Source organism: Salvia hispanica, chromosome 3 (assembly GCF_023119035.1).
Source record: "Salvia hispanica cultivar TCC Black 2014 chromosome 3, UniMelb_Shisp_WGS_1.0, whole genome shotgun sequence".
In the NCBI taxonomy this organism is placed as follows: domain Eukaryota; kingdom Viridiplantae; phylum Streptophyta; class Magnoliopsida; order Lamiales; family Lamiaceae; genus Salvia; species Salvia hispanica.
The window spans coordinates 3,165,963-3,189,996 of record NC_062967.1 but is presented as its reverse complement, the minus strand read 5'-3'; the positions used below and the strand labels follow the sequence as shown (position 1 = coordinate 3,189,996).

The 24,034-nt window shown below is 35.4% G+C and overlaps 4 protein-coding genes and 1 pseudogene across 4 annotated transcripts in view; all 5 read right to left on the bottom strand.

The window, feature by feature from the left end:
- Window positions 1-446: 446 nt before the first annotated feature.
- On the bottom strand, window positions 447-3,138 carry LOC125215676 (exocyst complex component EXO70A1-like). Its single transcript, XM_048117172.1, has one exon. It carries the CDS (start codon window positions 2,588-2,590, stop codon window positions 569-571), a length of 2,022 nt encoding a protein of 673 aa, XP_047973129.1. The 5' UTR covers window positions 2,591-3,138; the 3' UTR covers window positions 447-568.
- Window positions 3,139-6,685: 3,547 nt separating this feature from the next.
- LOC125216279 (probable WRKY transcription factor 17) lies at window positions 6,686-8,161 on the bottom strand. Its single transcript, XM_048117952.1, has 3 exons — window positions 7,377-8,161; window positions 7,169-7,294; window positions 6,686-7,063 (listed from the first exon to the last, which is right to left on the bottom strand). Exons 1-3 carry the CDS (start codon window positions 8,060-8,062, stop codon window positions 6,880-6,882), a joined length of 996 nt encoding a protein of 331 aa, XP_047973909.1. The 5' UTR covers window positions 8,063-8,161; the 3' UTR covers window positions 6,686-6,879.
- Window positions 8,162-15,389: 7,228 nt separating this feature from the next.
- LOC125211275 lies at window positions 15,390-16,778 on the bottom strand (annotated as a pseudogene).
- Window positions 16,779-17,652: 874 nt separating this feature from the next.
- On the bottom strand, window positions 17,653-21,138 carry LOC125216527 (mogroside IE synthase-like). The gene is made up of 2 exons (XM_048118268.1): window positions 20,398-21,138; window positions 17,653-18,574 (listed from the first exon to the last, which is right to left on the bottom strand). Exons 1-2 carry the CDS (start codon window positions 21,118-21,120, stop codon window positions 17,846-17,848), a joined length of 1,452 nt encoding a protein of 483 aa, XP_047974225.1. The 5' UTR covers window positions 21,121-21,138; the 3' UTR covers window positions 17,653-17,845.
- Window positions 21,139-23,433: 2,295 nt separating this feature from the next.
- The window catches only part of LOC125216574 (mogroside IE synthase-like), a 20,255-nt gene continuing 19,654 nt past the window's right edge, over window positions 23,434-24,034 (bottom strand). The window contains exon 3 of the mRNA XM_048118325.1: window positions 23,434-24,013. Coding sequence (XP_047974282.1) covers window positions 23,476-24,013 — 538 coding nt within the window. The 3' untranslated portion in view covers window positions 23,434-23,475. The remainder of the gene's footprint in view (window positions 24,014-24,034) is intronic.

The window sequence follows — 24,034 nt, the reverse complement described above, 5'->3', positions numbered from 1 at the left end:
TACACTTGGCATCATATTAACCACAAGATCTTCTAATCTAATGGTTGAAAATTGGTCTCAATTTGGGATTGGTAATTAGTTAGCAATTGATTACATCCCTATTAATATATACTATTTTTTTCGGTTTTTCAGTTTTGTTTTAAAATTTCGATTTTTTCGGTTTGGTTCGGTTTTTTAAGTTCGATTTTTCAATTTTTCGGTTCGGTTTCAATTTTAGCCTAAATTCAGTTTTTCGGGTTCGATTCGGTTTGAGCGAAAAACCGAACCGAAACCCGAATGCACACCCCTAGTCACATTCATCATTCCAAAGAGTATAACAGGAAGTCGCCAAAAAAAATACACTTTTTTGCAGCACATAATTTGTCACATTCTTCGTGCTTTACTAACGAAGAATCAAAGTTCTCAAACTTCTAAACAAACTTGTCCGAAATAATAGCACAGACAGCTACAATACACATAAATATTTATTAAAGATTGCAAAATAGAGACAAGTCATGAATGAGTAGACTTAACATAAAATTTCCCTCTAAAACCCCAAGCAGCAAGATGTTCATCTTGTCAAAGGCAGCTATACAGTGACCGGAGAAGTCTTATACTGATCCACAACGGCATTGTTGAACTTCCCACTCATTCGCCTCGCCTTGAAACTGCTCCCCTGTTTCAGAGGTCTCGGAAGGAAGAGAGAATCGAACATCTTCTCGATCGACTGCACTGTGTATTTCGCGTACTTGCTCGCGCTCTGGTCTTGCTCCACCAGAGGGCCGTAGTTCTGCATGTAGCTCCGGTAAACAGGCACGATCGTCTGAACTATGGCATGGCGCGTCTTGTCCCTCAAATCCTTATCTGCAACGATCCAGCTCGCCTGCTTCTTGTACATCTCGTCAAATGCCTCGTTGAATTCTTTCAACCTCTTTTTCACCAAGTTACGAGCAGTGGCACGCCCGCCAGAGAACAAGATCAACCCCTCCCGGCTCAAAAGAGCTGGGAGCTTGCCCCAGCTCTCGCGCAAGTACAAGGAGGAATAATACCCCGTGCCCTGCTCGTGATCCCTCAACCAGGAATCTCCGAGCAGGCCACCAAGCTTCGTGTCTTTCAAATACTTGTATAGATGCCAGTGGTTGTTCATCAGGAACAGATACGACGAGGCAGGATCGTCATAACCCTTCGACCAAGTCTCCAAGTTGTGCTCTATGGCTTTAACCAAGTTCAAGAGCTCATTAATAAGGATACGTTCTTGGAACTTTTCGTGCTTCCAGCTTCTCTCGATGACTAGGGCTTGCGTGAGGATCGGTTTATAATCATCGCCAAGAAGCTTATTGCAGTAATCAGTGATGAAAGTCACCACTCTAGGGATACTACAATCTGGAGGCGGAGGCGTCTGTCTCTGCAGCTCGACCTGAACCAGAAGCTCCCAGAAAATCTCACACGCGCCTTCAATCAGCCTCTTGATAAGATCCCGAGTCAGATTCTGAATGTCAGCACACGGAGCTCCACCAAAGAGTTTATTGAAATCCAATCTAAGCTTGCTTAACGAATCAAAGATGTCGAGAAGCTTCAACATCTTGATCGGATCCTTCTTGCTTTCTGTAACCGTCTTTCCAAACTGCAGGAAGGCGAGAAATCCAGCCTGAGCAGCTATCTTAGCAAAACAGCTCTTCCAAACGTCCAACCCCATCCTTTCAAAAACATCGTTGCATAGTTTATACTCGGCCTCAAAAAGGTGTTTCACAGCAAATTCAAGATGCTTGCCCCACTGAGCAATGTACACCTCAATACTCGCCACATCATTAAACTCCGAGACAGATATCTCAAGATAATCCAAATTAAGCGCCTGCAAACTAGCCCGGACATTTGAGCTCCGCACCTCAATATAAATAGCCACGCAGTTTTCAAGCCTGCCATCAGTGATCAATCTCCCTAAAATAGCTTGCAGCTTATGAATGACAGCCACCGGTAAAGGCGATGGAGCAATGCAGGCTTGCTCACCAGGCAAAGACTGAGAAGACATTGGCAATGGAATGCTGTTTTCTGTCAGCAGCCGCCTAAACTCATTCTCTAACCTATTCACTGCAACCACGTACAGCCCCCCATCAAGACGGCCCTTCTCCTCCCCTACCTCCAATCTCCGAAGGCTATCCAGAGCCTTCTTCAAACCCGAGATATACCAATCATCCGCCACCTTATGATCCTCCAAATACTCCACTATATCACCCAACCACTGGATTGCCATCCCACAATGATCTCCCAAGAACCTCAATGCCTCTTCAAGGCGTTTGAGAACGCCCAAATACCCCTGAAGATTGTGTTGGGCATCGGACAACGACTTCTCAAGCCCATGAATGGCATCAAAAACCTTTAGAACAGCAGCTGCTGGAACCACAGCTCGGTTAATGTGGCCACCAACGGTGCTAAGGGCGTCCCGTTGAGCCCGTATAGGCCGGATAGCCACCTCCAACGTTGGTAATCTTTGATTAATCTCATTTAGCCTAGGTCCAGCCTTTTCTAAAGACAAACCTAAGGCCTTAGACTTCTCCACATTGGCTTTTAACAACTTTCTAGCAGATATCAAATTTTCAATCCCTTTATCCATAATCAATCATACACAATTACAAACTAATAAACCAACTAATTATCCCCAAAAAAGCAAAAAAAAAACAAACTATTGTTTCTGGAAACACTAATACACTAATTATTCGCTAATTATTCGCTAATTCACGCAGATTTAAACAAAGAACAGAGCAACTAATCTGGATTCTTGTAGAACTCAACTCCCATTGGTGGTGCTGAACCAACATAAACCCTCAACTAAAAATCAAAACTTTTTTCCAGAGAGAGATGAATTTGAACGGATTTTAGTGGTTTGAGCAAAAAAGGAGCGAAAATAGATCGAGTGAGTCGCTGAGAAATGGAAAGGGGAAGAGAAGTGAGTGTACCTCCTCCGTCCTGAAACAAACGGAAACGTTTGGGGGGAAGAGAGAGAGAACCCTAAATCGGGAACGGGAAAAGAAGAGGGCTTTCGGCAGATTGTCTCGCAAATCCAACGGATCGTGCTATGCTAGAGTGCTTGACAGTGTATTTGCCTTTTTCTTGTTTTGTTTGTTTGCATCTTTTCTCTCTGTTTTTTCCTTTTTTGTTTTTCTTTTTTATTTGTCTGCGTCGCTTTTATTAACCCACTTTCTCGTCATTTATAAAGTGAATCTAAGAAAATCAACGGTATCAATACTTTTATTTAACCTAAAAAAAAATTAGAATATACGACTCAATTTTCTTTTATAGTTTTAAACTAATAAAATAAAAGTGGAATAAGTTCATTAAATATGAGATCTACCTATAATTCGTATTATAAAAAATAGTACTTATAAAAGAAAGTGATAAAAAAAAAATGGAATATACGACTCAATTTTCTATTATAATTTTAAACTAATAAAATGAGAGTGGAATAAGTTCATTGAATATGAGATCAACCTATAATTCATAGTTAAAACGAATCGAAACACCTAATGGATTATAAACTATAATCATAAATTGGGACTCCTAATGACGGACAGAAAAAGTACTACTGTGTACTTATAAAATAAAATATCTAATCGAACATCTCATTATACATCTTTATGTGTTATGTTTTTTTTTTGTTCTTTTTTATTTAATTTATTTTACAATATAATATGGGGTGTTATGATTTTTTTTTGTTATCTCTTTTTTATTTACGTTTACAATATAATATGGGGCCCATTTGCCATCCTTGTATTCTCATTACTTTTTTTACTTCAAATCTTATGGTCTTGGTCTTTAAATACTTGTGGTCCTTAAACAGTTGAGTAGCCAAACTACACCACTTTTATCTCTTATCATGCGACAATTATTCTCTTCTTTATCAGTATGATGTCTTTAGAGATACTTATAGTAAGACATTTTGAAATGATTAGAGTTTTCATTTTGAAATGAATCACCTGAACTCAAATACATGCTTTCTAGTTAAGAATGGACATCATCAAAAAGGTTAATTTAGCATATTTCTCTCAATTAACTCATTTTTGCTAAAAGAAAAAGTATTTCACTTAGCATAGCAGGATGTACTAAAAGAGAATACGTCTTATTTAACCTGGGAAGTCACATAAAGAGTACAATCACTTCATTAGTGTATTGTGTTTTGTGGCTCAAGAAAAGACTCCACTTTATTTGAATATTATTTTGTGAAAAAATAAAAGATGTCCAATAAATAAAAATGTACATGTAGTAAGACGTCCAAAAATAACAAACTATAAACTATTTTCCAGTTGGATAAATTATTATTTTTATCAATTCATCATATCTTATAGAATTCAAAATTTCTCAAATTAAAAGTACATTAAATCCGAAATTGTGCCAGGAAACTAAACTACTAAACGACCCAATCTTAAAACTCATTAGCAAACCCATGGGCCGCCCTCTTAGTGACCCAGTCAAGCCCATTTTTTTATGAAATGTAAAGTTATTTAATTTTTTTTAATCATAATCCAATCATTTAATTTCTTCACTAAGAAACCTCAATTACCTAAAACAATGAAAGAAATACGTGATAAAGAAACTATAAATTAGCGCGTGTGCATTTTGCTATAAATAAATACTCCGTCCCAGAAAGATTGTCTCATTTTCTTTTTCACACTCGTTTTGCGAAAATAATAGTAATAAATAGTTAAAGTAGAGAGAGAATAAAGTAAAAGAGAAAATAATGTATAGAACAGTCTTACCTACATTATTCTTTCTCTTATTTTACTCTCTTTCAACCAAACCTATTTATTATTATTTTTGCAAAACGAGTACAAAAAATGAACTAGGACAATCTTTCTGTGACGGAGGGAGTAACCCTGTATGTCGGCAGTATTAATTTTACAATGTCCGAAATAATAATTTTTACAAAATTGTTTAATTTATATATTCATAGGCGAAATGGTCCAAGTTAGACCAATCAATTTATAAGTTGCATTGCATCAACACAAAAATCACGTTTTATTATTGAGAAGTTCGAATGAGTTTGCAGTGGATTTAATAATATTGAAATTATAAGTCAACAAGCCTTCTAGATGTCAGCTAATTAGTTAGAAAATTTTGAAGTCGTAAGTAAATTTTGTATAAACAATAAAGTGGGATGTATTTGACTTTGAATCAATCAAGTTTAGAGTATGATAATTTGAGGTCAATTATCACAGTTGTGCGCACAAACACTTGACAATATAATACTGCGTAAATTATGAAAACAAAATCGGGAATAAAATGGGAAATAAAAGAGGACTAATCTGTCTTAATTTATTCTCAACATTTTTGTCATTCTTTCTCATTAAATGGGTAGTTGTGAAGTGGTTCATAGGTTTGAATTTGATTTACACCACAAACCTAGTTGTGATTCAACTGCTCTTTATATTTGTGGGGTTCAGCTTTAATTACTTGCCAAAAATGAAAGGCGTGAATAATATGAGAAATTCTTCATTGATTGTGTTACTCCAAAGTCAGCATTGAGTGACATATAGTCATACTATGGCAAATTCTTTATAAGGGAATTAATATCTTTTTACCTGAATTTAAATCTTAATTACAACCAACCAGCATACTAAAAAAAGTTTATTTAATTGTATCTTTTGATAAGATACTAAATTTTTTTATCTATTCCCATCAGTTATTCTTATCTTGAAATCCTATTATCTCATCGTAGGATTATAATATCCGGCTATATCTCAAACTTAATCTAAAAACCGACCAAAACTCTGTCATCATCTTCATTCTCCCTCAAATTATGACCCCAACTTCAATTACAAACCTTAAATCATAGTATGACAACTTGATTTAATTAATCGACTCAAAAACAATAAAGTAATTTTATTCAATATTTCACTGTCATAAAAATATGCATTCTTTCAATCTTGATTAGTTATAGTATAAAACTATTTCACTTATATTTTTAATAATTTTTTATTGCTAATGAAATGTATGAACCTCATTCTCGATTAATAATATTTAAAAACTTCTTTTTCTATCTTTTACCATACTTTACCAATTATCTATTAATATCACTGGCATTCAAAAATATTTACTCTCTATAAAAAATAGTCTCATCTTATTATTTTGGTATATCAACAAAAATATTCTCATTTCTAAAATTAGAAAGTTATCTCTCACATACCTTTACCTACATTTTCTTATTTCTTTATTAGTGGGACTATTTTTTTAGACAGAGAAGAGTACTTTTTACGACAAAATGTAGTTTTATGATATAATTGTAGTTTTATGATACAATGAAGAAAAATTAAAGTAAGAAAAATTAAAAAAATAGAGATGGAAGTACACTTAAAAAAATTCCATTTTTAATAAAACAATTCAAAAAATAAAAAATTTCATTTATAATTTTAATGCTAGGAGGAAGTATGCATAGATGATTATTACTCTGAAATTGTATTAAATTGTGTGGCTCTATATGTGTTTTTATATGATGCCGGTCAAAGAAAGCAACTCATCACTCCAACCCATATCGTGATGTGCAGCTGTTTCCATATTCCGACACTTTTTTCAAATCTCTCAATCTTTTTGACTTTCTGCAAAGGTCTCATTTTTTTAATTCCTTATTCGTTTCCTCGATCGATTAACTTTTCTTTGCGAATCTCAAACACAAGTATCCTAAGCAACAATACAGTAGAATTAAAAAAAAGGAGAATAACCAAAATCAAATCCAATAAAAAATTTAATCCATTTCAACCAAAATTAAACATTTTTTTTCCTTTTGCTGATTCTGTCCTCTACCGCCACTACTCCTACTACCAAATTTACAACAAACTACTCTCTTTTTTCTCATCAGCCCCCCAACTCTCTCGAAATTACAAAAAGAGTCCCTCTTTTTCAGCTTTTTTTTCACTGCGACTCAAACACCACCAACTGCGCAGGCGCACCAGCGGCGGAGATCTCCTGCATCGCGCCTTGCGTGTGCCGGTGCTCCCCCTCGTACGTCACCACCAGCATCGATGGATCATCGGTTGCCCTCTCCACATGCTTTCTCGCCGGGCATCCCCTCACTGTACTGCATTTGTAGTAACCCCTGATATTCATAGAAGAATTGAATCGTTAGCAAATTTGATTCGTAGATTTGTGGAAATGTTCAATTGGAGAGTGATTGGAGTTTGGAGATGGTGCAGGGTTGTACCTTGGGTATGGAGAGCCCTTGATCGGCTTCTGCCCGTACTTTCTCCATGAGTACTCATCCGAAGGGATGTCTGCAACTTTTGAGCTAACTGCAGGAACTCTAATTACTCGTTTCACCTTGGATTTCCTGCGAATTTGCATAAATTTTGTTTAGATAATAAGATCGATTTGCAGAAGTAACACGAAGAATAGAAAAATCGCGCACACACCTCTTTTTGCAGTGGCATCGGCTAGAACCAGATGTTTTGCCGGAAATGTTATCGGAGTGGTTATGCTCACGGCATCTCTTTCCGGAGAGCGGTGGTTTGGAGGCGGAGATCGGTGGAGCAGCCGGCGTCAGAAACATACCTTTTCCGTTTGAGACGCTGCCTTCGCCGGTAATCGAAGACAAAAACGTAGACGACGAGTTTCCCGAGGTCGACACTGCCGCTGAGAGACTGAGCACGTCCTTTCCGGTCACTTCACCGCCTTCCTTCGCCGAAGGAGCGCTAGGCTTCGTGAAATCAAGCGTCAACGGCTGAGACGCCGCTGGCGGTGGAGGCGCGGGCGGCGCCGGAGACAGGGAGAACAGGCTCAGAGGTTGAGCCGGTGGAGAAGGCAGGTACTGACGCTGGACAGGAGCCGGCGGCGACGGCTGAATCTGAGGCTGCGGCTGAATCGGCGCGCGGCGGAACCTGGCGTGGCCGGTCCGGTTGAGAATCGTGATTACCTTCTTAAACTTTGAAACGGTGAAATCGGTGATTTCTCGGCAGTCAAGCTGCTGGTGATGCATCTGATTCTGCTGGTGAGAAACTGTTCGAATCAAATGCTCCATAGACTTCAAACCTGCCGATGCCGCTTCCTGAATCGCCATCTGCTCGTTGAGGTTCGTGTATCCGAGCAATTCCACTGCCATTGAACACTCTCTACGAAAATCTAAAACAAAACTCCGAAGAAAATCGAATTTCAATCCAGCTTCATCAGGATGAGAGAATGAAGGAGATGTGAATTGTGAGCAAGGAAGGGGGAAATATATGAGAGGAAGACGTGACCGGGCCAGCCGGTCATCCGGTCTAGGTCAAAATCTCTGATTTTGATCCAACGGTGGAGATTGTGTGATTGAAAACTTCAATGTGGTAGGGATAAAAGACAAATTACTGGCCTATTTTCTGTTTAAAAGTGGGGAAGGGCTGTGGGGCCCAATGACGGAAAATCTAGGAATTGCTGCTGCCAGTCCAGTTTTGAGCCCTCCACTATATTGTACAACCTCTAATCCATAGTGTACAGCTCCATAAAGCGATTTTGAGAGTAGCGCGTTTGGGGTTGGTTTGATAATATGAGATTCTCTGGGGTAGGGTTGCGATTTCTCAAAGATGGCAATGATTGGATTTCTCGTGAAGAGAGAGAGTTGGTGAGAACAAGACGAAGTAGGGATGGGGTTTATGACGTAGGCTGTGATTAATTAATTAATTATGGGGGAGATAATCTTAATTAGGATTTAGCTGTTAGAGAGTAATTAATCCAATTTATTTCTTTTTATTTGGTTGCTGGCTAATCATAAGACACGCATATCTATTTTATTGTTCATAGCATTACTATTAGAATAACGAGATTCACATAAATTTTATTTTTCATCACAAATGTGTAATTATAAGCTAGGTTAATATGTTAACAGACTGAAATTTCTATATAATTAAGACCTGTTTAATAAGTTAAGTAAACATAGATATTTATATGACTATTTTCAAGCGTTTGGTATCATAACTAGCCTATCATGTAAGCCGGATAGCATTTCTATCTCATTTTTTATCTACCAAACAATAATAAAAAAATTCTCATATGAGCTATCTTAACACGAAGCTCGCATTTCTTATCTTAATGTTCAAATCTTCTTATAACTCATCTTTCTTATCAAACGAGTCCTTTATAAAAGTGCATTACAGAAGAAATTGTATAAAGATATGGTATTGATAAATACAAAATAACTTTTTCTTATTAAAGCATATATAGATATGTATCGTCTTTACGCGATACAGCTTTCAGAAACATCATTAGACGTATAAGATATGACTTACTTGACATCGAGAATCTTTAGTAAATTTACATAAATTTGTATGATTATTATGTAGTGTGTATATATAATTTTCAAAAATATTTTATGTTTTACTTTTTTATTTTGGGATGGTATTCTATTAAAAGTCTCATCTTATTTATTTTTTAATAAATAAATTTCGTATCTACCAACTTATTTTTATTTATTTATTATAAAAAAGGTACATAAATTTTGATTCACACTCACATTAACTTTTATTATTCATTGTTCTTAACCCACAACATGCTAAAACGGGACACATTATGGGAAAAAGAAGGGGTATAAGTTACCGACGAGAACCCAGTCTTCAATTTGCCCCCCTTGATATTCGACCCAAATATTTTTTTGGATGCCTGAATATTTGATGTAAGTATTATAATCTAATCAAGTACACGAATATAAAAAATGGTGTTAATATAATGTTAATATAAATAATTTGAAATTAAATGTTTATGTGTATGGCCGTTAACTTATGCTATTGGTGATTTTGGTGTTAATATAATGTTAATATAAATAATTTGAAATTAAATGTTTGTGTGTATGGGCGTTAACTTATGCTATTGGTGATTTTGTTCTTGAGATGTCTAATACTGATTTTTAACATAAAAAGTATTCCTTATGTCACAAGAAAATAACTCACTTTCTCTATTTGAATTGTTTAAATAAAGATGATTCATTGCTAAAATAGAATTATTTTTATATCTATTTTATTCTATCTCCGCTTAACATAAAATTGCAAATTTAACATAAAAATGATTAAAAAAATGAACAAGTGTGCCAAACTATGCAATTTTTTGCACCATTCTAATTCCGAACATAATTTTAAAATTTTGCATATATGTACACAAACTTTCAATTTTGTCAATTGTCATACGATAATTTTTTTTGGTGAGATTTAAGTTTGAAGTCGAGGTTGAAATACATATATGGATTAAATAGTCGATGTTACTTAGTGAACTATGCAAAAAAAAAATTTCCCTAGTTATTCTGCCGTTGCAAATTTAACATAAAAAATGGTTAAATGAATAAGTGTGCCAAACCATGCAAATTTTTGCACCATTCTAATTTTGAATATAATATTAAAATTTTGCATATATGTGGACAAACTTTCAATTTTGTCAATTTTCGTACTACAATTTTTTTGGCGAGATTTAAGTTTGAGGTCGAGGTTGAAATGCACATATAGCTATCATACTCGATGTTACTTTGTGACTGACTGATACATTGTTGGACATGTAGGCATTTTGGTACTTATACCAGGTTAAATATTGCTATAAATATTTATCATTTAAAATGAGAAAAATTGAAAGTTTGTATACTCCGTATTTGCTATTGAAATTATACTCTATGTGCAAAACCACAATTTGTGTATGTTTATCTATTAGCGCAACCATCCATAGTATGTAAGGAAAAAGTTTATTTCATCCGTTCACCAAAAGTGTGCGTCATCGAAAATGACATGAATTATAATAAAAATATTGAGTAATTACTTTATAGTGGAAAAAATGTCATGTTAAGCGGTGAGAATGATGGGTTAAAGTTGTGAACGTGGGCGATCTTATAATAAACAATGAGTAATGTGTGGGTACATAGTATGTAGTTTTGATTTTTATTCAGAAAAAGAAAAATACACACATATAACGTGGACGCTTTATAAAGTAATTGTAGCTTATTTTTAATTGCTCAATACGCTACTAATGTGAAGTAGCAAATAACAAATGGTACTCGTATAAGATATTAACATAATGTACATTGCATACAATATCTCATCCTAACTTTTTAATATTTCTTAAAAAAAATTATGATTGAATGTTCATATATACTTACGGACGTAACGAACCGAAAATATACCATTAAGATTTCATTTGACCAAGGTAGTACATATGCTACACGCACATAACTATGCTAGCATGATCAATATCAAAATAAGAAACTAACTCAAACTCAAAATTATCCATATTCACTTTAGACAGATTTATAATAATTAATCACTTCAACATAGGAGTATTAGTTTAACTGTAAATTTGAAATGGACTGTTTGGTCTCCAACAAATTTCATCATTTTCAAAGCGGTGGCCTTTTGACTACGCAGTTAGTAAAAGTGTAGAACTTTGAATTGAATTGCAATAGCAAAGTGGGTCAATTATGTAAATTTGATAAGTTGTGGGGTTGAAAAGAAATGGGGAACATTGAAGCTATTTAAATGCAATTTAATCTATTTTCAACGACGATATTGACAAAAGGCATCGCAATCGCGATATATTGGCTACTAATAAAATAATTAGCATTAAAAAAGGCTGACTAGAAATTTGAGCAAATCACATGGGAAATGGTTGACCAACCCATAGTTGTGTATCAGCCGTCGGATTAACCGAGGTAGCATCAACGGCTAAGATGATCTCCCAGGGGTTGACTACGATTTCGTTTATTCTTGAAAATATCAATTTCATAATACCTGTGGATTGTTGCCACGTGCATTCCACTTTGCGTTTGTGGTTTTGAATATTGTGACAAGTCAATGTTTTATTAGGTATGACTATTATTTTTATCGAGGGTTCATCTATTTTTTCATTCTATTATGTATGTAGAACTTGTTAGGAGTAGTTTGTAATACTATGTTGTGCGAAATTGCTTCTGTTTGTCTCTCTAGAAAAATAATGAAATTGTTTATGTATGTTAATAAGTTTTTCGAACATCGTAGATAGCAAGTTAGTAAATGAGATCGATCAACCTCAACTATATCGGAATCTGTCATTGATTGTATAATGAATTACTAGTATATCTTAAACGCAAAAAATCTTGTTTGTATTAAAATCCTTTTCGTCGATAATAATAAGTTAGCACTTAGTTTCTTATATAAAAAATACTACTCTACTTTGTTAAGGTAAGAAACGGACCTAGAAGAAAAACATTAACAAGAGTCTAGAAAATATATTTTTGAGTGATTTAGATTATTGATGAAATTTTACATAATTAATGCTTTATATAAATCAAGAATAAAATTCAATGTTCTATATTTTTTTTAAAAAAAATATAGATTAAATATTTAAATGATAGTACTACTATATAAAGTCTCGTTGAATTAAAATCCAAGACCGTCTAGCAACATAGCATTATTTATGGATTCCCGAAAAGCATGGTAGTGTTATTATGAAATTGTTTTCGATCATATATTTATCAGTCAACCCAAATGAATCAATAGTCAAATATGTTGACATTAAGCATCATTAATCAAACAGCTAAAAAACGATTGGTATGTGTTGGCTCAAAAATATTGAATGGACCAGATAATAAATTCAATGGCATAAAAATACATGCAACGAATTCCACAAATTAGGGATTCAGTAAAAATTTCTAGAAGACTTGTTGTGGAAAATAATTCAATGAATTCAAAACCCCAAAATTAAACTAATGCAATAGTTTAATTAATTGAGACAACTGGTATCCAACGTTAAAGTGAACTACACGCTTTACTTTTCTAAAAGAATTTCTCGTCATATATTCATATAGTATAGTTTATACCCAAATTATTTTCAAAGTAATCAAGTGCCACACTTTTGACCATTTTAATCCTTCATTTTTATAGGCCATTTAAAAGCAAACAGAGCTCGTTGACCTAGGACAATGGCATCCAATAATTTTATATTTATATTTCTTAATGATGTCAATTACAACTAATGCTAGTGGAGATGGGAATCTCATGCGTGGTTTAGCATTATAGATTAAATATAAGTACTTTGTTTAATGTTATTTTTCGATCAAATGACAATGGAAATATGTCCAATGACTTAGTACAAAGTACCTAATATAGTACCTTGTCCGTAGTGAGTGTACATATATAATGCATTAAGTGAATTATTCTAAAGCTTGAATTTGCAACAATTTTAATTAGTCATCACGAAAAAAATCAAACTTTTTATCATAACATTATTTCGTACTATAAATATAATCCCACTTGAAAAGATAAAACGATGATGCTTGATGTCAAGACATCGTACCTTAATAATTATAAATACTTATGTCACGAATTTTATAATTTTAAATTGACCCCCAAAAAAGTATTGACGTTGTTCAACCTCTAACAACTATACTAACGTTTGAAATGCTTATGAATTTTTTGTCCAACTCCATTTTTACAAATATAATTATTTTGCTGACGACAATACATAAAACAAAAAACATTTCACAAATCACAATAGTGTCGAATAAATATCTTTAGCATTCTCATGGTTTATATAGTATTGAATTTACGGTTAAATATCTGAGTGGTAGTAAATGATCAAGATAAAAACAATATGGTTAGAGCATCCATAATAGTGGACTAAAAGTAGGACTAGCGGTTAGGGCATCCATAATAGTGGACTAAAGGTAGGACTAGCGGTTAGGGCGTGGGGATGTCCGTCCACAACAAAGGGCTAACGCGACGGACGTCCCGAAATAGAACGAGCGCTCATCCACGCCCTTACCGTTAGTCATACTTTTAGTCCGCTATTGCGCTAACAGAGGACAGACTAACCGATTTTTTTTAATTTTTTTTAATTTATACTCAATATTTACGACTCATTTTACTTCATTTTTTTAATATTTGATACACACCAACAATTAAAATGGATTAATCGTATTTTTTAATTTTTTTTATTGGCTAATGCGTCAGCTAGTCCTAGTGCTAGCCTATTGATTAGTCCCATTGATATGGCAGACTGTGGTTAGTCCTAGTAACATGGCAAGAACTGTTTTTGGTTAGTCCTAGTGCTAGACTATTGGTTAGTCCGCCTTATTGTAGATGCTCATAATTAAGTATGTAATATAATTAATACTGTAAAAAAAAACTAATTTATTGTGTGCAATATCAAATATAACATCAATGATCCACAATTATAACTTTTCAATTTGTAATTCCAAAATCAAACTAAAATAAATACTAGTAATTAGCATTCATCAGGTGACTTAGATTGACTGAGAGAGCATGATTTGTTCATAGAAATTCAAATGACTAAAAAGCAGACAGATAATTGATGAATATTTAGGGAAGAAAAGGTTAATCAAAATTCAAATAGAAAAATCAATTTTTCCAACTTGTCAATAAACAAATTAAGCATGCAGGCGGCCATTTGCGATATTCCACATAGTCAACTCTCTATGTCAATTAATATTATGGTTTTAATCAATAATTTATTAAAATCCCTTTAACAAAAGAAACATATGGAAGACAAAAAAAGTGAACTTGCATTTGAAGATTTGCAAGTTGACAATATATTTTGAATGTTCTATTTTTAATGGGTGCGAAGATGAAGTGGGTGGTGGGAGGATCTGTTCAATTGATATAAATAAAAACTTAGAGAGGTAGTTGAATTTTTTCTTTTTTTGGTTTGGATATTAAATAGTCAAACATTGATATAGTGGTTGGAAATGATCTTGTTTGGCCATAATTAAATGTGAAGGACATTTGAAAGTGACCAATTTTGTACAGAAAGGAAATTATTGAGTTTCAAAGGAAACTGAGTGTGAGTTTCCTAAGACTATATTTTGTCTTATTTTAAGGGAAACCACATGGTTCAGATTCCCTCTGATATTTAGAATCTATAATTTTTATTTGTGAAACTTCTTGCTTTCGAAATGCACTGATGTTTCATATTTATATCATGTGTTTCTATTCACGATTTAAAGGTTCTGCATTCACTATTAATTCAATTATACTAAAAAAAATGCTGTTCTTGAGATTTAAACTCATGATTATACTCATCAATCAACAAGATCAGATTATATATTCATAATAAAAACTAAAATAATTTACAATGTTTAATTACTGTTTTCTCTATTCATTATTCACTGTTTTAAAATTTAAAAGTCAATCGATGAACTTTCGTTTTTTTTTTAATAAAAAAAGTCCATGCTCTAAATATATTTTCCAATTGGAACGAATGAAACCTATATGTTTTTAAAAAGATTGGCCCAGATCTATCTTAGAACAATGCATGGGCTTGGACCTAGTTTATCGTGGGCTTATAGTATAAGTTTAATAAGCCATTATTAGAGTTTTATTATTTCCAAATACATCTAACACTAACTTATTTTATTTTTATTTGATATTTACTTTATTCACTTTCTACTTATTTATTTTAGTTATTTTCTTATACTTTATTCTGTCTATATTTATTTGGAACTTGCAGTTGTTAACTAGTGCATGCTGCATACAAACTCTAGTATGTTCAAATCAGAACTTCCACCTTCCGACATAGCTTCTTTTGCCCGCTCTTTCCACTTGATAGCATTTTCCCTCATCTCATCTCCCTCCAAAACCTCCCTTATGCAATTAGAAATCGTCTCTCCACCAACTAGACCATTCTCGTCCGCCCTTGCCCTAATTCCCATCTTCCATACATCCGCCACAAATTTCGAATTTGTAGTCTGATCACTCCACTGTGGAATCCCCACCATGGGGACTCCTAAGCATAGTGCTTCCAGAATCGAGTTCCATCCACAGTGCGTCATAAAGCAACATATTGCTTCATGCGACAGAACGTCCAACTGTGTGCATGACACAATCAGGCCTCTGTCAGACGTCTCCTCCACGAAACCTTCCGGAATCATGGATTGCCCAGGTGCCCTAACGACCCACAAAAAGTGCATATTGGTCAATTTTAAACCCAGTGCCAATTCCTCCATTTGCCTGTCATCTAGCTCCGCCAAACTTCCGAATGCCACGTATATGACTGATGCTGGTTGTTGTCGGTTCAACCACTCTGAGCAAGCTCTGGCCATCGGCTTGTACATGTTGAGCCCGTATTCTCTGTCGTCCGACATCTGCTTGTCTAAGTACATGGAAGGTATAGTTGGCCCGATCGCCTTCACTCGCATACTCCTTGCCATATAATCAATCACCTAAAACACCTTACCAAGCCCTATATTAGTCATAATAAAATAAATCATTCAGGTCCGCCTTCTCGACACTGATAAACTGATTAACAAGCAAATCAAAAAGGTGCGGATAGCTTCCGTAGCCACCCACAAACGACGGCATGTCGTCCGGCCGCATCAACGGTAGCCCGGGAATCCGAATCTCCTCCCCCGACACCGTCAGCGGCACCCTCAAATCCCCACTATACACGTGGCGATACACACAACTAACGGCGCACGACTGCGTGAAAAACGCCGCGGCAGACGCGCCGGCCTCCTTCGCCACCGGAAGGGCCCACCGCAGAAACGGGTCGTAGACGAGGCAGTCCACGGGTCGACCCGAACCCGCCAACACCCGCATGAGTTCTCTCAGAGTCCGCGGCCCGAATTCCGAAAACCGAGCAATGTAGGCCTCGTCGCAAGCGTGGGGCGACGGGGCGTCGTCGAATCCGTCGGAAATGGTTGCGACGGAGACGGAATGTTGCGACGGTGAGGGAAGGAGTGTGTTGGATAAGTTTTTGGGGATGACGAAGGTGATGGCGACGCTTTGGCGGAGTAGGCGTTTGGAGAATTGGAGCATGGGGTTTATGTGGCCTTGGACGGGATATGGCAACACTAAGCAATGGGGTTTTTTCTTCTCCATTTTTTATGGTGTTGATTTGTTTTTTTTGTTGGGTTGTGGTTGTGGTTGTGGTTGTGTGTATCAGTGTATATATATTGGGTAGCAATGGCCGCAATTATTAATGAATGGTTGATTAATTGGGAGTTAACGAAATGCTTCTCAATTTGAAATTGGAATATATTCATCATAATTAGTGTGTGATTTAATTAGGATGTAGTAGTACCATTTAGGGGTCGAGGGTGGCTGATTATATTCATATTCATACATACGTGCACGACGCAATTCAGGACTGAAAATTGACGCATAATAAAATTGAGTCATTCAGCCTTGAAAATGTGAAGTAAAATCAGTATACACCTATATATGTCTTATAAAAAAGAACAATCATTCGACTTGACATGAAATTTTAAAAAATATAAATAAAAATAAATAGAAAAGTTAGTAGAATACGATATTTACCTTTTATAGTAATATATTAGTTTTATAATAAAAAAAATGATTAAAATAAAATAATAGAACATGAAGCACTGATATGAGACAAATTGAAATACAAAATGTTGTTATTGGAAATTAAATAAGTTGGATTTTCGTGCTTTTAATAATTTAATTGTAGTTTCATGTACATCCACTTTAAGATTTTCAAAATTAAGTGTTTAAATACTTTGTTGAATATAGTGAGTACAATATGGCTTCTGTGTTGAAGATTTTCACAATGTGGCTTATGGAGTACAATCTTGCTCATTTGATAGAGTAATCAAACGAGATTTTCAACCATATGTACATAACTAGACAACTTAAAATCCAAAAATAGGATAAAAATATCAAAATAGATTATCGAAATAAACAATAAACTACCACTAGAGCAGAGAAATGATAAAAACGTCCGAGAACCAAGTAAAAAGAGACAAACATCATTCCAATTATTATCTAAGCGGCGAATAATAGCCACATCAAAAACACTGAAAAGCAAAAGCAGTAACAACACACAAAAACAAAGATCCCCCAAATACAAAGAGAACGAGTAACATCGAACCACTCGAGTATATGTCCCGTTTATTGAAGATATATTAATCAAGAATTTGATTACTTTATGATACTTGCCCACCCAACAGAGTAGAAATAAATTCTTCAATATTTCTATCCGAACTTCCCCCTTCATCAATAGCTCCCTTTGCCAACTCCTTCCATTTCATTGCATTCTCTCTTATCTCTTCCGCTCTCTCTCCCTCCATCACATGCTTCACACAACTAACCAACTCCTCATGCCCAACAACACCTTCTTCATTAGGACAAGCCCTCACTCCCATCTTCCAAACATCCATCACAAACTTGGCATTCGTAGCCTGATCACTCCACCACGGGACCCCCACCATCGGGACCCCGAGGCTCAGTGCCTCCAGAGTCGAGTTCCACCCACAGTGCGTTACAAAGCATCCTACGGCTTCATGGGCAAGTACCTCAAGCTGCGAGCACCATGACAAGATTAGTCCCTTACCCGAGGCCTCGTCCGTGAAATTTTCCGGGAGCTTCGACACCTCCGAGGATCGGACCACCCATAGGAAGTGTTTGTCAATTAGCATAAGGGCTGTTGCCAATTCCTCCATTTGATGCTTGTCCAATTTGGCCATACTACCAAAGGAGACATAGATAACTGATTTAGGTGATCTTTGCTGTAGCCATTTCATGCAAGTGTCATCTGGCTTGAACAAACTAAGACCATAATTTGTGTCTTGTTGCAATCTTTTGTCTAGGTACATGGAAGGTATGGCTGGACCAATTGTTTTAACTGACATTGATTTTTTCATCCAATTATTTGCCTGAAATAGGAAAGTAAGTTAACCTTATTACTCCCTCCGTTTAGTACCGTGTAATACAAACTTACAAGAAAGGGACGAAATCTAATTTGTAAAAGAAATAGAAATATTTGCTTGTGTACCAATGAAATACTCCACTAATGTCATTTGCACGGTGCGGACGACCCCGTAGAAGATTAGCCACATTAGTATGAGATGTTAATTTTCTAATGCCGGAAATCTCAAAGCATGCTTTACTATTTACTTTGAAAGATAGATATGACGAGCCAAGATAAAAAGTTAGTTTTATTACTACTTTTGAAGTATAGTACTCCCTCCGTCCCAAGAAAGATGATCCCTTTCTTGGACGACACGGGATTTTATGTAACTTTATTTTGTGTGTTAAATGAAGAGAGTAAAGTAAGGAAGAGGAGATAAAGTAGAGATAAAAGGGTTTTCATTTTAAGTAATGAGTCATCTTAATTAGGACAAACCAAAAAGAAAAGTGGATCATCTTTAATGGAATGGAGGGAGTATAATATTTTTATAGTTGTTTGGCCCAATTTTATTATTATATGCAAAAAGCTTGGGCTTAAAATTGTTTCATGGGCCCATAAAAAAATGCATCTTGCAAAATAAACACTTACAAAATTCATGTAAAAATTCTTATCTTAACATAACTTGTAAAGTAGACAGATAAAGTATATCATATAAGGATGTTGCCAGAGGCTCTAAAATACCCTCTAAACGAATTCATTTTTTCATTTGTGTCATTGAGGCTATTTTGGCATACACAAAACTAAGTATGAAAAATGATATTATAATATCTTTTCTCATTCTTCTCACACTTTATACTATTATTATTAATCAATATCAATATTATTATTTTGATGTTATAAATTAATAATTAATTTATTTTTAATATCGTTCAAATATACTTAATTATAATTATAGTTATAATTATATTTAATTATTATAATAATATTATTGTTATAATACTAAAAACTAGTTATAATAAATAAATAATTATAGTATAATTATTTAAATTATGAATCACACAATATTATATAATAATAAGAATAATTATTATTTACATTAAATTAATAACTAATCAATATAGTCTTAATAAAAATTTAAAATTGTGAATTGTATTCATAATGATATTAAGAGTTTAATATTTTTACTTAGGTGTTTCACCCTAAAATGTGTATCAAATAATTCAACAAAAAATATTTAATAGATTTATTTATTTTAAAAAATTAATTTAATTAGATGTTTTGTTCTTGATTTATATTATAAATACAATTTGATGTATGTACAAAATACTAAAAAGAAAGAAGAAAAAGAAGAGAAAAGAAAAAAGAAGAAACATAAGCTAAGGAAAAAAAAAGAAAGAAAAAAGGAAGATAAAATACTAAAAAGAAAGAAGAAAATGAAGAAAAAAGAAATAAGAAGAAACTAAAGAAAAAAAAATCACATGTTTGGTACTCCACTATTTAATGGAAACTTCCAAAAATATCCCCCATAACAAAAAAATCACATGTTTGGTACCTAGGGTTATTTTTGTCACTGGGTACCAAAAACGATATAAAATAAAGATCAGGTACCATTTGCGTGCGAAAGTGAAAGATCAGGTACCATTTATGTAGTTCATTTTAATAAAAATCCAACCATATATCTAAAGTAATTACTCATCTATAATTTTCATCATGTTTTGTTTATTTATCTTTCCAACCAAATTGCCCCAAAGTAACTTTATGTTTGACATCAAGAAAGTTTAACGACGACAACAGTAAGTCAGTAACAGCCAAACATGACAACTTATTCCAAAAAGACGAGCAATGTACCTCTTCCTCGAGCTTATAAACCGAGTTAACGAATACGAAATCAGAATCCTTTACACCTTCAAACTGACCCGCCATCAGCTCCAACACGCCCGGATACTTCTCCGAATCAACAACAAACGACGGCAGATCTGAGACCTCCAACGGCGGCAGCCCGGGAAGCTGCACGATCTCCTTCTCCGAAACCGGAACTTTGAGCAACCCTTTAAACACATTGTAGTAGATCACATTCACAGAGCTCGTCTGCGTGAAAAAGGCCGCACCAAACAGCCCCTTACCCTTCGCCACGGCCAGCCCCCACGGCACGAAGGCGTCGCAGACGACGCAGTCCATGGCCCGGCCCCCTTCTCGAAGCTTCTCAATGAGTCGGGACGTTGACTCCGTCCCGGCCGTTTTGAAGCTGAGTAGACGCTCCTGAGGGCTGGCGCCGGCTCTGGCGGCTGCGGAGTCGTAGCCGTCGGAGATGACGACGGCGATGTCGTCGACGGCGGTGGAGGAGGTGAGGAGGCCTTGTGGTACGGCGAAGGTGATTGTGATGCCTTTGTGGGCTAAGCGTTTGGAGAATTGGATCATAGGGTTTATGTGGCCTTGGAGTGGATATGGCAGGATTAGGCAGTGTGGTTTTTGTTCTTTTTTTTGATCCATTTCTTTCGGTTTCGATTTCAGTATGAGTGAGTGATCATGAGTATGAGTATGAGTATGAGTATGAGTGATTGGTAAAGTCATTTATAGAACAGTACAAGATTTATGAGTGGATAAGTTGGGAGTAAAGATTCCTACTCCAAGTTAGTAACGAAGGAGATATGACCAAATGTTAAGATAATGGATTAAGATGGACTTTGAGATAAGAATATTTTATCTCACTTTCTTTTTAATTAATTTGCTTCGGATTTTATTGGGTTGAGATGATCTTTGATGGCCTAACATGGACCTTATTTTATCTGTAATTATAATTCATATAGCTACTACTAAACAAGGACTTAAAACGATGTATCCATTTGTAAATTTATTTTTTGTTACAATAATTTTTTTATTAAAACGAACACATCTTTTAATGGTCAAACAACAAATTTATCATTTTGTCGAAATATTGAGCTATTCGACTGTAATCGTATCTTAGTGAGAATTTCACTATATTGTCCTATCAATATGTGGACCATGGCGAGAAAATAATAGATTCGGGCTGCATGGAAATATATAGACTATTAAGTTAAATTGTAAATTTGGGCAAATTCCAATTTTTATTTTAACATCATAATGCTTTATTTAAATAAATCTAAAATAAGTACATCACGATTAAAAATTGGAATGCGATCCAACTAATACTCCCTCCGTTCTATGGTAATTGAGGCATTTCATTTTGCACACTCGTTTTGAAAAAATAATTATAAATAGTTAAAGTGGAGAAAAAGTAAAATAAGAGAGAGAATATTGTAGATAAGACTCTTCTCTACATTATTCTTTCTTTTACTTTACTCTCTCTTCACTTTAACTATTCATTACCATTTGTTCGAAACGAGTGCGCAAAATGAAATGCCTCTATTAATATGGAACGGAGGGAGTACTTGTTATCAGCTATAAAACCCGATGCCTGAGCAAGCGTATGAGCAACCACAATCTTCCAACCACTGCGCCAAAAATAAATTCATCTTTCTGTGTACCTGTCACCGCGAATGCTATCGTTCTAGCATCCATCTCGAACTCTACCATTTTATTTTTCGTCCTTTAGTTTTGGCTTGCAAATTCTGTATTTGCCATCTTATATTTTGGTTCATATGGACTTAGGTAGTCAAAATATTTAAGGCCTCGTAAGATTTAGGTAACTCCATTTAACTGTTTTCTTGCTTTAAGCCCAATGACTTAAACGTATTTTTCTCGAATAAAAATGGGCCAATTCTTTATGAGAAACAGTGATTAAATTCAGTACTCAGGTTTGACTTATACCCAATTACTTCATTAATAAAAATTATTCCTTGTATATAAATCTACTTTACTGAACATTAATTAAACTAATCTCTCATGTCTCGCATGAGGTAGGGGTGTGCACTGGAGACTTCTAAAACGTGATTGTAGGGATCAAATTAAGGTCGGATTCACTAATTACTAAGACCTCTTTGTTCTTCATTAAGGGAGCTCAGTCAAACTCCAACCACGCGATTGATATGTACACATGTTACAAAGAAGAAGTCCTCACAACTATTACAATTACAGTAACAAGTCCTATCTAGGGTTCTTGAGCAACCTTGACTTTTTGGAGTACCTACACACTCAAGAAACGCGTTAGAATTACAACACAAGATCCTTTCAGATCAAATACAAGAAACTAACACAGAGAGAGGAACCAAGTAGAACAGATCACAAAAATATGGCTCAGAGCCCGCTACATAGCTCAGATCTATTCTACTAGAAACCGAATCCAAGGGAGCATCGATGAATCAACTGGAGTCTACCCTCACACCGTTGATACCTTCACCACACCGCTCCTTCACACCGGATTAGGTCACAGAAACCGCCTCAAACAGAAACCCTAGTTCTCACACAACAAGCAACCGAAGCAGTTGCCTTCCCACAACTCAGCACTCGGATATTCACTCAAAAATGATGAATAACCTCAAGGAATTAGCCGGAGAAGCAATCGGAGATGTAGAGAGAAGATGGAGAGTTTCAGAGTGTAGTGAGAGAGTGTAGAGAATGAGAATAGGAGAACTAACCGGCTCTCACCTCACATAACAAACACACATCAACAAACCCTTGATCCAACGGCAGAGATTCACAATATGATGATATCAATTGAGTCAGTCCATTCGGATTATGGAGTAATCGGATAGAAATTTTATTGGAAAATAAATTTTCAACTCTAACCTGAATATTCTGATTTTGAATGTTTAACTCGGATGTGGGTTTTATCCAGATTAATGTACTATTTGGTTACAACAATTCCCATTTATAATTATACATATGAGATACGAGTGAGCAACATTTAAGTTTAAGTTAATAATGACTCAGAAGATCAATCTATCACCAAAAATAGATGAAATTTTCAATTATTTGTTAAAGATACATTGATAATCAAGAGTCTGATTATTTTTGTGACATGGCTCCACCCATCAGAGTAGAAATAAATTCTTGAATATTTCTATCTGAACTTCCCCCTTCATCAACAGCTCTCTTTGCCAATTCCTTCCATTTCCTTGCATTCTCTCTCATCTCTCCAGCTCTCTCTCCCTCCATCACATGCTTCACACAACTAACCAACTCCTCATGCCCAACAACACCTTCTTCATTAGGACAAGCCTTTACTCCCACTTTCCAAACATCCATAACAAACTTTGCATTCGTAGCCTGATCACTCCACCACGGAACCCCCACCATCGGGACCCCAAGGCTCAGTGCCTCCAGAGTCGAGTTCCACCCACAGTGCGTCACAAAGCATCCTACGGCTTCATGGGCAAGTACCTCAAGCTGCGAGCACCATGACACGATTAGCCCCTTACCCGAGGCTTCGTCCGTGAAATTTTCCGGGAGCTTCGACACCTCCGAGGATCGGACCACCCATAGGAAGTGTTTTCCGGTTAGCTTAAGGGCCGTTGCCAATTCCTCCATTTCATGCTTTTCCAATTTGGCAATCAATCTTTTGTCT

What these genes read in the sequence shown, in the direction of transcription:
- LOC125215676 (XM_048117172.1), bottom strand. Translation starts at nt 2,590, where the DNA reads ATGGATAAAGGGATTGAAAATTTGATATCTGCTAGAAAGTTGTTAAAA.
- LOC125216279 (XM_048117952.1), bottom strand. Translation starts at nt 8,062, where the DNA reads ATGGCAGTGGAATTGCTCGGATACACGAACCTCAACGAGCAGATGGCG. An exon ending in CGATGCCACTGCAAAAAGAG is followed by an intron (nt 7,295 to 7,376) that starts GTGTGTGCGCGA and finishes GCAAATTCGCAG; the next exon opens with GAAATCCAAGGTGAAACGAG. An exon ending in AAGGGCTCTCCATACCCAAG is followed by an intron (nt 7,064 to 7,168) that starts GTACAACCCTGC and finishes TATGAATATCAG; the next exon opens with GGGTTACTACAAATGCAGTA.
- LOC125216527 (XM_048118268.1), bottom strand. Translation starts at nt 21,120, where the DNA reads ATGACTTTACCAATCACTCATACTCATACTCATACTCATACTCATGAT. An exon ending in TTTATAAGCTCGAGGAAGAG is followed by an intron (nt 18,575 to 20,397) that starts GTACATTGCTCG and finishes TTCCTATTTCAG; the next exon opens with GCAAATAATTGGATGAAAAA.